This window comes from Amblyomma mixtum, chromosome 4 (genome assembly GCF_055824585.1).
Source record: "Amblyomma mixtum isolate Tamu chromosome 4, ASM5582458v1, whole genome shotgun sequence".
In the NCBI taxonomy this organism is placed as follows: Eukaryota; Metazoa; Arthropoda; class Arachnida; order Ixodida; family Ixodidae; genus Amblyomma; species Amblyomma mixtum.
Window position 1 is genome coordinate 7,541,353 of NC_143015.1, and position 13,430 is coordinate 7,554,782.

Genomic DNA, 13,430 nt, shown 5'->3' on the forward strand with positions numbered 1-13,430 from the left:
TTGGGGTTTAAAGCCCGAAAGCGACTCAGGCTATGAAGGACACCAGAGTGAAGGGCTCCGGAAATTTCGACCACCTGGGGTTCTTTAACGTGCACTGACATCGAGCAGTACACAGGCCTCTAGAGTTTCGCCTCCATCGAAATTCAGCCGCTGCGGCCGGGATCGAACCCGCGTCTTTCGGGTCAGCAGCCGAGCGCCGTAACCACTCAGCCACCGCGGCGAGGTAACCTCTTAATAGTGCGTGCGCTTGGACTGCGGTCAGGTGTGCTTGTGTGTGACTGGAATGTGGTGATCGACTCGGAGATCATAGGATCATTGAACACTCGTTCATTAGCCGCCTTCTTCCCCTTTCAAATTCAGTCACACACGTGGGCCGTCACATGCACAACCACTCCAAATAGACTTCAGCTCTGGCACCACCAGAATGTAGATAGTTATGGTGCCGTCGGGGCCGATTTTTCTTTCAGTTTCAGTTTCAGTTTCAGTTTATTTCCCACAACAAGTACAGGGCATGTACGAGGTGTGGCGGGGGTGACGGGATAAAAGCTGCGTCAAGGGCAGCTGCGGGATTAATATATACCAGGCACGCTGTGGCTGTCAAACTCCTCTCATTGCTTACCTAGCTAGTATTGGCAGGTATTTTACATGTATGCTAAAAGCGCCGGTTCTTTCACGCATCAACCAAGCAGCTTTCTTTTCTTTATATCGAACGCATGCACAGAATTCAAACCACAATGCGTGCCACGTATTATGTTGTCCGGGACCGGCACATGTGCTCCAAACGATGAATGCTCATGAACACTGTCACAAAGTGCGTGCATGCATTGAGTTACTTTTTCTACGCGGGAGAGGTGGCCACGGCGCCGGTTTTTAGCAGGCATGTCGTGACCCGACGGCGACGATTTTGCCACCCCCCCCCCACTCCCCGCGTGGACAGTTGACCGCTCGTGACGCTGGAGGATCAACGCCACACCGCCCCCTCCTACTACTATCGCCGGGTAGAGAGCGCTTGCGGGAGACGGGAAGCGGTCGGTTGAATGCTCCGGCACCCTCCCCGACCTTGGCAAGCTAGCATCGCTCCTCGTGAGGACCGTGGCCTTCCCTCGCGTCCCTTCTCAGTTTAATCGTGTTTACCCCCTTTTTCTACATCTGCAAATCGTTGGCGCACTAGGCCTTGAGAATGTTCTTTTTTTTTGTTTGTTTGTTTGTTTGCCACAAGAATGGCGGCGGCGGGAAAACCGCGAGCCGAGCAGTTAGTTGGCTTGGAGATTTCGGTGCGTGCGGACGTGTGTGAGGTCAGCCAGGGAAGTGGTCTGCAAACGAGCCTAGGCGGGTGTCTGACGCGTGGAAGACGCGTGGCCCAAGTTCTCCCGTATCCGCAACCTCCCATCAGCCCCGCGCGCCTCCGCAGCCCGACGATCCCTGAGACCGGACCTTGCCACTATACAGCTAAGCCACCGTTTCTCCCCACTCGCTTTACTCTTTTCTTTGTCCTGTCGCTGTTTCTCGTCGTAACCTTTTGTATAGTATTGCTTTGTTGTTGTAATGTTGTTGTATAGTTCTCACCCTTCTGTTTTCCTTTTCTTGTCAATAGTTGTTTGTGTTCCCATTTTCTCTGTGTAATTCGCGTCGCGCCTGTGCACGCACTCCTCTTTGTTGAGCTTTGTGTTGTAACTTTTTGTTGTCATCCTTTGCCCGAGTAAAAGGGTTTGATAAGGAACTTGACTACGCCTTATGCTTCCGGTCAACGGCTAATCAGGCGTGACCCCTATCGCCGGTCAGGAGTCGAACCTCATCTTTGGCACGCGGAGTGGAGAAGTTTGTCGCTCCTCCCCCTCCGAACTCACGGAGAGTGCAGTGGTGGGCAGGTTGGCCCGAATAATTGTAATTCCGGCGCCAACCAAACATCAAGCCGCCAACAATATCGTGACAAACACGCAGTAACGACTCTTAGGATAACACTTTATTTGCAGCCATCGTAGATCTGGTACTTCGGTGACGTGCCGCACAGGAGGTCGAAGACGAAGTGGCAGCACCGGTTCTCCTCGTTCAGTGCATTTTCAGGCACCCACAGCTGGCAGCCTGCTCCTGTGTACGAGGGGTAAACACAATGGCAAAGCTAGAGTGCTAACGTCGCGTCGTAAATGTGATCGGTAGAATGACGGGTGAGGGTTAAGTGTTCCCAGCATGCGGTACTTTTGTAATGTGAAAGAAGCTTATGTGTAAATTTCTCTTATTCTAGCCTAAGTTAGGTGATAAACGTTCAAACTGATCCTGTATCTTTTAAACTGAAGCAAGAAGGACCGATGTACCTTTATTTTAGTTAGACCTAATTGTTTGGCAGCGGCTGCTATCGGATGTACTCAATATACGTAGTGCGTGCTCTGCTAGTTAGAAAGTATTTTTTTTAACCCTCGCTGAATAAACGCAGACCTTATTTTTTGCGCGTAGTCGTCTGCTGCTGATAGTGAATTCTACGTAGGTGTGTTGCTGGGCGAGTTGGGTGAGTTTTTGCATTATTTACTGTATCTCACTTTCCGCTCTTTACTGATGCCAACATCTTTATAATTTTTGCATCTGCTGCCCAATACTTATTCTTACAGTTGTTCTCACAGGAGGTCCCGTCCACAGTCTCTGACTCTAGGAACTCCTTCTGTATTCCAGTGTTTTTTTATTCTTGTACCATAAACATGCAATAAACAAACCTTGAAACCTTGAAACTTAGGAGGGTAGATGTGTAGGCCAGTTGGTGAGACATGAAGGAGCTAGACACCGCAGCGGACACGGGACAGAGAAAGAAGACGACACAGGGCGGTACTTGCAACTGGTCTTCGTCGTCTTCTTTCTCTGTCCCGTGTCCGCTGCGGTGTCTAGCTCCTTCAAACCTTGAAACATCTTGCGAAAAACAGCGCCTTGCTGACAAAGGACCAGATCGAGAAAGACGCACAACAGCGGAGTTGTGTGTCCTTCTCGTTCTGGTCCTTTGTCAGCAAGGCGCTGTTTTTCACAGGATCTACTTAGTATGCACCCTTTCTGGACGCGCAAACAGCTACGCAACAGAGCCATTCTGCTACGGAGTATTACAAAACGTCGTCTGTCGAATGTCAGTTTCATTATACGTCTCCCTGCGAGACGACAGCCAATAGAAATGTTTTCGAGGAATTCGAGAAGTAATAGAAAGCACACCTGGACACAAGGGCTTCTCTTTCAAGAATGCTGGCTACTTTTTGCAGTTCACGTTCACGCTGGCAGCTTTGGGTTGTGCAACAGTGAATTGTAGTTGTAGGCTCGTTGCACAACGTTATGGATCGCTACGTGCGAGTTTAAAAGAGAAGTTGACTGTGCCGAAGCTGAATATGTACCTTTTTTTTAACGTAGAGCGAGGCTAATATCAGGAGATTACCAGTACCAGCAGCTAGTACCTGAAGGAGGAGTGCCAACATACTTTTTTTCGGAAGTTACTTCGTTAGGGCAAGTCGGTAATTCATCGTTACGCAGAAATCAGCGCAGAAACACGATAGGACGAGGACGAGATATGCGACAGGACAGCGCTTGACCTGCGGCTTTTACCGTCTTCTGAACTGTTTTCTGTGTACTTTTTTGTCCTGTTGTTACCGGTTAAAAAATTTTACCATAGTCCTTCAATGTTTTTTTCTGGTCACGAATCTCTGGCCAAAGTTTGATATAGGGACAACGCGCGCCGCTAGTGGCGCGGCTGTCGGCGAGGGGGCACGAGTCGCTGCGCGGCGCCTGCTCGCAGCGGCTGTTTTCCGGCCAACAGGCTCATATTTCCTTGGTAGGTGTGCTTTCTGGGGATCGGTATTTACATCATGATCGGTATTTGGGCTTAGGATGGACGCTACTTTACTGGTTATCACCTGAAAACTTGGCTGCAACATCGAGAGACTAAAAACCCTGGGCGGTCGGCGACGGCCGCTAGTAAACCTTGTCAGCGGCTATTTTCTAACAAACAGTTAACGCGCTTACTTTCTCTCGCTGCTTTTTACAAAAAAGTGATTTTTGTACAGTGTTCCAGCCTTCGCATTCATTTTTACCGCAACTTGCCTACAACGTAATTTTGGAAGACCTAGCGTAGCGATCAATAACATATCTATATGTGTCTGGGTTGCGCCTGTCTCGGCCGAATCCTCGCTTTCATCTAAGTGCACAAGGCTGCTTAAGGCTGGTGTTTACCTTGTGAGAAATACTGCAATCTCCCTAATGATGAAAACAAGACGTTATGGCGGCATTTTTAAGAACTGTAGTGCGCACTACAAAAGCGACCATATGACGAATGCACCGGCAGTTTGATGGAGCGCTATCTATTTTTTTTTTTTGCTGACACTTTCGGAGGTGGAAAGCTAGCTGCTGAAGACTCTTACTACATAAGCCATTTATATACACTTTGTCACGCTGTGACTACGGAGGCGCTGGCGAGTGCAAGGAAATTGTGAATTTTTGTTGTTCATTGCTCATGTGCTGGCTTCCCGCTACCAAAATAAGAGACAAGCTCTGAGCGGCCGCGAAATGAGCAGAAATGAGCAAAGATAGAAATCACGGAGAAACATGTACAAAAACATGTACCGTCTTTGTCAAAAGTACCCAGGCTGCATGGTTTGCTTCGAGCTTGTGTAGTGGAGCCCCTATGGCTTTCCTAAAGCTCAAAAGGTGTTGGATGGTAAGAAGACCCTTAGTCCTCACCTTTAACGCCCATTTCAGCTTCAGGCAAGCTGTAAGGGCTCCACTGTACGAGCTAGAATCAAACCATGCAGCCTGGTTACTTTTGACAAAGACTGTTCATGTACGGGCCTCAGTTTCAGCTTCTCGCGTTGCGGCAACACTGCTTCTCCGTTGATCACGAACTCGTGAGGCCTAATTAAATTCTCGGGGCAAAATGCCTCTCGCAGACACGGACATGCTTGGAGTCGAAGCTAAATCCACCGCTTTCCTGTCGGGGTATCGCCCGCTTACATATTTTGGGCTGCTCGGCGTCCCTCGGCAGACAGAACAGCGAGACATTTTCCTGCGTACCTCCGCAGCCGGAGCGGCAACCCGTCAGCAAGTATTCGGCATCGCAGGCTTGCACGTCACGTATGTACACTGTACTTGCTTTGTAAACGAAGGCAAAGTGAAAAGAGAAAATAGTTGCTGCCGCACCGCCGGGGTCCCATTCCGCCCGTAGACTCGCGGCCGTAGAGACGCTCGCTTCCTCGCGTCGTTGCCCCCACAGGGCTCTGCGCCGCCCCGTGGAAGGCGCGGTCAACATATGAAGCTCTCCCACAGCGTTACGGAAAAGTTTCATGGCCATAAAAGCATGGTTTTACGAATATTTTACCTCGCGTAATGACTACCACCCATCTCCCCTAAACCTCCCCGAATTATCTTAGATATTTTGGGAAAATGAGAGCCTTGACTGTGCGACTGAGTACGATGTTTTTATTGTTTTGCAAGCACATTTTTTTTCCTTAGTTGCGTCTGGTGGAGGTTATCTGGCCATTGCAGAAGGAAATGTTTGCCAATGCGTTCGTTGGTGTTTAGCGTGGTGTTAAACAATAGTTTGTCCGAGGAATTTTAACGCACACGCTTCCTGGAGCCCATAAAGAAAGATTGTGCACGGAAAACCGAGAGGAGAGCGCCTTCAACATCAATATAACTTCGAAGAGCGTTGTTTTTTTGTCCTAGTTGCTGCCTTTGCGTGTTCTGCGAACTCAGTGATTTTACATGCCACGACTACAAATTCTCTCGTCTAGAACCGAAAATCTCCATTGAGGGCACTTTTGCATGGCAGGAGTTTCCAAACTCCCAAGCTCCTGCGCTCTGTAATAGTGTTTTCCATTAGTTTTTTTTTTATCCGCCACTGTTAATAAAGGGTTAACTGCAATATATTCCTACCTAGTACTCCTTGACTCCTTGCGCGTGTTGATTGTTTTTAGTGGCTCGCCAGGTATTTGAATTGGGGTCCGCCCAGCAGGACCTATGAGACTAAGCTGTGCAAGAAAATAGTTTGAAAATTTGTTTCGTAAGAATGTGTAAAACGCAAGAAAGGAAGACAGCATGTAAATTAATACCATGAGGTAATCTATAATACGGGACAGTGGTCATTCCGGCAAGAGTTAGTTCTCCGTGGTTGCTTTATTTGCTATCGAATAGTTCGAGCTATCGTATTGGTGGACGCACCCCAAATTCTTCAGCCGGAAAAAAAATTAGACCGAGAATTAAGCTCCGCCTTAAAAGTACGACGCGTAGTCTGCGGCCATCTCTTATTGCACTCATACTCATTAGCATACAGTCGGAAGATGCCAGTTTGCGTTAAAGACCACCAGCTTGTTGCCAAGCTGTGCAAGCCTGCCTTCCATGACCTAGTCGGCAGCGCGTCTGGCTCTCAGCCGAAGCTCCCTGTGTTTAAATGCCACTTGAAATTCGTTTCAAAGGAAAACTCTTTCTTTCAGTCAAAGACATGTCTTGCTAAAGTCAAATCATTCCAGACATGCGACGACTTTTAACTGGCATAACACGTCATGTTTTCATCCCTTCCACTCCACGCATGACGTCACGTTTCACGTGAGCCTTGGGGGTTATTGAAATTGCTACCCGAGGTCTCATAACTGTGACATCGTGAACCTATCGACTAATCAGGATTTTCGGCTGGCAACGCGAACGACGCCGGCTCTTCTGCGACGCGAGCTCTTTAACGCTATCCCGTTAAACTGGAGCTGCGCTTGAAACATCGAATTGGTCGCCCAGAACAGCGTCGACCTGCTTACATGCAATTATTGCGACCGGTGTATTAGATCGCTTGTCTCTGATGCAGCATCAGCGTTAGAAACGCACCGGAGTCAGCGCTGTATTGCACCGAGCGCATCTAAGTGCGAAAGAAAAAGCTAGTCAACCACCTCCTTTTATTTCAATTAACGCTCAGCAGAAGAAATATGCCCAGCGTTAGCCATGTCGTGCATTAACAGAGGTAATTCATGAAACCGCAAAGCATCCCAGTCTCAACCTACTTGGCTTGCAACGAAAACTTCCATGAGTGTCATGCCGCCCGCCACTCGCTATCTAAGCTGCGCAATCGAAGTTGCGATTTCTCTCCATCCCGGCAGACAATTCGTTTGAGCCTCTTTCGTAGACTATACCATCATCCCATGCCACCTGATGCCCTCATTTCGTACCCCAGATACGTGTCAAACCGCATTGATCATCGTCGCAAAGTTGGCATTGAAACGTGTAACGCTGTAACTTCATTTCAGTCTTTCTTGCCTCGTACATCACGCGAATGGAACCGCCTTCCCGCAGATATCGTCGACATAAGTGATAACCAGCATTTTCTTTCTGCACTAGCTAACATTGTATAACAAGCGTATGATTATACTTTGTTTTTCATCATGCATTGCATCTGTTTTTGTATTTCGTTGTTTTGTAAATACTCCCGTCTTTAATGCCTTTGACCTTGAGGGTTCAATAAGTAAAAAAAAAATGAAATGAAATAGATGCAGCTCAGAAGCGAAGCGCTCGGTAAAGTGGACCTGGCCAGTGTTTTCTCTTAGGGTGTACGGAGAAATAAAAATAACAGGCCAAAATACAGTGCGTGCGAATGGCGAAGCAACCGCCGTGTTTGTTTTCCTTTTATGAACCGTGACAATAAAATCTAAAAAAAAAATGCAAACGAAACAGAGAGGAAGCCAGGCCCAGCGGAGTTTTGCCGGAGCCTCGAGAAAATGAATGAAAAGGACGCTGTTCGTGCTCGGGCGGTGAGTTGTCAAGACCCAGTTGCGCTCGCCACTGAGCGAGAAGCCGATCGGTGGCGTAACCAGGCCGAGAAAAAAAAATGGCTGAGGCTTAACTTGGTTAAGCCTGGAGAATGCGAAGCATCATCGTGTCGCGTAATTTGGAGGCGCACAACCACAGCGACGGCGCGAGGTGGGCCCCCGTTTCTCCACTGTCGTGACGTCATCGTGTCACGTGGTGTGACGTCATGTATCACGTGATTTGGAGGCGCACAACCACAGCGACGGCGCGAGGTGGGCCCCCGTTTCTCCACTGTCGTGACGTCATCGTGTCACGTGGTGTGGCATCATCGTGTCACGTGATTTGGAGGCGCACAACCACAGCGATGGCGCGAGGTGGGCCCCCCGTTTCTCTACTGTCGTGACGTCATCGTGTCACGTGGTGTGACGTCATGTATCACGTGATTTGGAGGCGCATAACCACGGTGAAGGGCTGAAGTGGTAGCTAAAGTAGTATGCTTCGCATAAAAAAAGATTGGTTATCAGGAAATCAAAGACGCAGTAACTGTCTCACTTAATGGTCACCGTCTCCCTTTGACTCACCTTTTTTTTTCTTTTTCTCCTAATCCCCTACTATCAGTTCTCGGAAACCATGACATTCCTGTTACCCCCTCCGCCCCACCTTTTTGGCTTTCTCTGAACTCGAGCCATTCCCCCCCTGCCTTGTCCTTCCTTGGAAATGCCCCTCCTTCCAGTGCCAGCCTATGTTTGCCTTCTTCTCATTTCCCTGTACCACGCTGACTAATCCTCTTATCTGAGTTTTTCAGGTCCTACAGCGCCTCCCCCCCCCGTCGCAGCCCCTTCAAAGCCTTTGTTCATTACACACCCCCCGAATATAAGTTTTTCCACTATTGCAGCCTAACGAATCAAGGTTCACCTCCCTCCCCTTCCTGACACGCATCCCCTCTCACACCACTTTCCTTCCCCACCCCCGGGGCCTTCCTCCTCGGAGCGAAGGCCCTATTTAATCCCTGCCAATGATGAACGCTTTGCCCAGACGAAGACAAGTCCCCTTGTCGAAACGTTGGCTCAAGCAACCTGAGGTTTTCCCCTCCCTTGTTCATTTTGTGATCACTTAATGGTGGACACATCAACCTCGCAGCAAAGGAAGCGAGGAAGATGTGAGTGAAAGAAGAAAAAGGTCCCGTTGTCAAGGGCTCCGGAATAATTTCTACCACCTAGCGATATTTGATCTGCTGTGACATCGCACTGCACAATGGCACCTATTGAGTTTCGCGTCCACCGAATCGGGGGCCGCCGCGGCCGGGTTTGAACCTGGGTACGCTCGCTCGCTAGCCGAGCGCGATAACCACTGAGCCGTTGGGTGGGTGACTGATAAATGACGGGAAACGAAGACCTCGCTGAGGCGAGAGAGGCGCGGGTGACAGCGCGTAGAAGGCGAACCTTCAACTATCGGAACAGCCATCTCGGAGGAAGTAAATGCTAATAAGGGTTGCGCTGAATGGGAGCGATGGAATCGTCAGCGCGAAGTAGCAGCCGCTGCGGAGCCGACGGCTCACCTTTATTAGACCGGAAGCTCTGCTACGCGAGACACAACTTCTGATTTAATGTCGGTTCACCGCTTTGGCCTTCAAAGCCTATGAAGATCAAACTAGGACTTCGCAATTCTGCCATTACCACGATATGCAAAGTAGGGCATGGGGGTATATCTAATGACCAACTAACATGACCACTGATCAGCGGTCATGTGACCATGGACCTTGTACCTTTGACCTTGCCCTTTAGAGCTGAAATGCGTTCTGCCTGATGTCACACCATGCGATGACGTAGCAATGACGTCACACGATTCTTCGCTACAAATACCGCAGGCCGGCTTTCCTTTATCTCGTCTATAGCTACAGCCGAGTTGGACATGAGACAATTTTTTCCTTAGTTGTGCAGTAGCCTGGTTTAGACTCATTTTTGTCCTTACAGTCGGGCGTTTACGACACTACTGAAGCTCATAAATCTGGAGGGCGTGGAGAAGCGCTGTATTCTCTCCAGAGTCCTCTAGTACCTTTATGGGCGCTAAGACGGAAAATCCGTAACGCAGCTCCCGATGTAAAAACACTCACTTATAACACCCTTGTTAAACCTGTAATTGAATATGGTAAAATTGTTTGGGATCCTTACACTGCGTCTAACAAATTAAAAATTGAGAAAGTTCAGAAACTTGCTTCCCGTTTTATCTTCAATAAATATCGCCGAACTTATTCGCCGACAGAATTATGTAAATTAGCAAACCTTAAAAGTGTAGAATACCGCACTAAGGTAGATAGGCTGAAGTTTCTTTACCTTTTAATCCATGGCCACTTGAATATCAACACATCACCATACTTTACAATACACCCTAATGAAACATCAAGACATCGCCATTCCATGTATATTCCTGTGCCGCGTTCTTATAACGATTGTTTTAAGTACAGTTTTTTTCCTCGTGTTATTAAAGAATGGAACATGCTGCCAGAGTCCATTGTAAATATTAACTCCCTCGACGCCTTTCTAGAATGCCTAAAATCTTACCTGGACCGTAGTACACCAATGTAATAGTTTAGCCTCAGCACTTGCTTGCGTTATTCTTATCTACTGTTTGATTTCTCCTTTGTTTTTTGTGTCGATATCGCAGTTGTGAAATGTACCTTGTTTTGAATGTGAATTTATTAGGTTTTCCACTCCTGTAATAGCCTGAGAAAGGCTGACAGTATCAATAAATGAATGACTGAATGAATGAATATGCGTTCATGACAGTGCTCCACCTTGGCGGATTCCCCTACAAACAGTTTACCAGTAGTGCTTAAATTTAGACTGGACACTTTTTGCTAACTCTGTACACACTATGGAGCTCTGGAAGCTATAGGAATATTGCTGCGCAGAAGACTCATTATTAGTCTAGAAAAGTCATCATCATCAACCTGACTACGCCCCCTGCCGGGCAAAGGCCTCTCCCATGTCTCTCCTATCAACCCTGTCCATCGCCAGTTGCGGCCACCGTATCCCCGCAAATTTCTTAATCTCAACCGCCCACCTAACTTTCTGCCGCACCCTGCTACGCTTGCCTTCTCTTGGAATCCACTCCGTTACCCTTAAGGACCAGCGGTTATCTTGCCTTCGCATTACATGCCCTGCCCAAGCCCATTTCTTCCTCTTGATTTCAACTAGGATGTCATTAACCCGCATTGGTTCCCTCACCCACTCTGCCAGCTTCCGATCTCTTAACGTTACACCTATCATTTTTCTTTCCATAGCTCTCTTCGTTTTTCTTAAATTAAGCTGAACCCTCTTTGTTAGCCTCCACGTTTCTGCCCCATAGGTGAGTACCGGTAAGGTATAGCTGTTGTATACTTTTCTTTTGAGGGATATTGAATGCAGAAAAAGAGCTGATCGCAGTGACATCACACATACTGGAGGCGCAAGTAACGAATCGGGCCTGTCGTTGTGCGTCAGCGGCTTTTCCGTGTTGACCAGCGCACACGGTGTCATGGGTCCTGTAAATAGCCGCACTACCCTATTTTGGCTGGGAAAATGCGCTAAACCGCTGCAATACGAACAGAATTCAATGCAGTCTATCTTTTAGATAGGCGAGGAGTAAAGTTGCGAAGCTTTATAAAATCACAAAAAAGGGCTCGTTACCTCCGTCGATGTAGTTGCTGCGAAGAATGTGGCACTGGGAGCATACGAGGTAAGCAGCTGTCAAGTTGAATGAGGCGCCGGATCCTGAAAATGAAGAGAGCGTTCTTGGTTAGGGTTTAGTGCGATCGAAATGATAATTAAAATGGGAGCAAATTTTTTTCGTTCTCACTGCTTTCGTAGCGAGCGCAGCACGACGAAGTCTGCGCGCTGCAGTTTAGTGATGGTTTCTCTGTGAGTGAAACAGCCGACTTTTTTCTTTATTTATTTATTTTATAAACACGGTGGTCCTGAACAACAAGACCATCGCAGGTGGGAACATAATTTATATAACACCAAAGAACAAAAAGAAAAGATACAGCAGACAAGGCGTCACCAGCAGAGAAATTACTACACCACACTGTACCGTCTCACAGTATTAGAATACATACACTATAGTCACCGAGCCAAGCATATAACAGGATATAACCAAGCACTTTGAGTAAATGAGCACAAATTACTGAGGAAACGAACACTCAAAAATTCGTCACTTGTTGCAGCAGCGCCTCAAAATGGGACAAATAATTCTGTTCTACTATATGACCAGCAAGGTTGTTCCATTATAGACTATGTTATATAGGCTATGTTATAGACTATGTTATAGCCTTATAGACTGTGTTAGAATTAGAATAAAGTTCCTTTTGCGCAACTCAGCAGACATGCCGATAAGAGGGTAAGCTCTCTCCATGCTCCAGATTCATTCACTTGATTATGAATGCTCATGGAAATCAATTTTAGTTGCACTCATGTGTTGCAGGACCTTAACCAAGCAGTTTATAATTTGTTAAGGGCGTTACTTACGTACGCGTTACTTTACTGTATTATTTTACTGCGTTACTTTACTGCAGTAGTACGCGTTACTTTAGTGCATTTAATAGCAACTTACTCAACGAGCTAATAAAATGAAGGCCTAGGCGAAAGATCAGAGCAAAATTGTCAAAGTATAGAAAGGACAGAAGCAACGGATGATCAAGCTTTCGCAGAACTTAAGCTGCTTATTGGGCAAACTTGAGCCCACTAACTAAAAAGATCTCGATCGTCGCGATAGCAGCAGCTGCGCTCAGCTGCAGACAGGTTAATATTGACAGTTACTTCGAACAGCGCTCAAACTGAAGGCGAAATCACGCAGGCGAGTTAAGGTAGTTAAAGTAGCAACGGAAAACTTAAACGCCGTAAAAGAGTTGCGCGCCGCTTTAATCAATCCAGAAAAACTTGGTCGTCTTTGGAGTGACAACACGACACTTGCTCGCGGCACCGGTAATGAACAAAGCTAATACCAAAGAAGAATAAAATTAGCACTTTAGCGGAAATAGGGCTGATAGACATCAAGAAAAAGGAGAAGCCGGCTGCGAACACGTCGCGCTAGTGGTGCTGTACACAGCATTGTTACTACAGCAATCTCAGTTGAATATTTGGAATGCATTGCAACTGCAGCGATAACTCAGTGTACTAGTGTTAGTTTCAGCACCTCTTCTGCTATTTGGTACTTAATGGGATAGTCTGCTGCTGGAGACCACTATGAAATATTGTGATATTATTTTATATATTTCGCTACGCTCAACAGATTGAGGCCAGAACATGGCTTTTTGGCAGCATTCTGTATTTGAAGTTTGCAAAAAAGGTCGGAGCTGATGATGTACCGCTATACTGCGTTCAAATTTCCTGACACCCTATGCAGTGCAGCACCATAAAATCCTAAAGCAGCATGGTACTACTGTGATCTGTGACATGATTTTCCTTGCCAAAATAAAATATATATAACTCTGAGCGCTTTAGGAAGCGTTACACTTGCTTGGTGATATTCCAGGTCCACACCTTAGGGTTTTCTATTTACCGTTTCTTTAATGGCATAAACCTGCCTTTTCATCACTTTTTGTAATCTATTGAAAATGCAGACAGCCACTATGCTGACAGAGGCGTTGCTTCATGCGAAGACGGTTGCTGCTATGTGTTGTCTATATCACCAGCCCTATTTTACTG

The 13,430-nt window shown here is 47.1% G+C and overlaps 1 protein-coding gene across 1 annotated transcript in view; it reads right to left on the bottom strand.

Moving 5' to 3' along the window:
- Window positions 1-1,963: 1,963 nt before the first annotated feature.
- LOC149345596 (uncharacterized) overlaps window positions 1,964-13,430 on the bottom strand; it is a 35,769-nt gene continuing 24,302 nt past the window's right edge. Inside the window, exons 4-5 of the mRNA XM_089541159.1 lie at window positions 11,415-11,498; window positions 1,964-2,088 (exon numbers count right to left, since the gene is read on the bottom strand). Of these exons, the coding sequence (XP_089397285.1) occupies window positions 1,964-2,088; window positions 11,415-11,498 (209 nt within the window). The remainder of the gene's footprint in view (window positions 2,089-11,414; window positions 11,499-13,430) is intronic.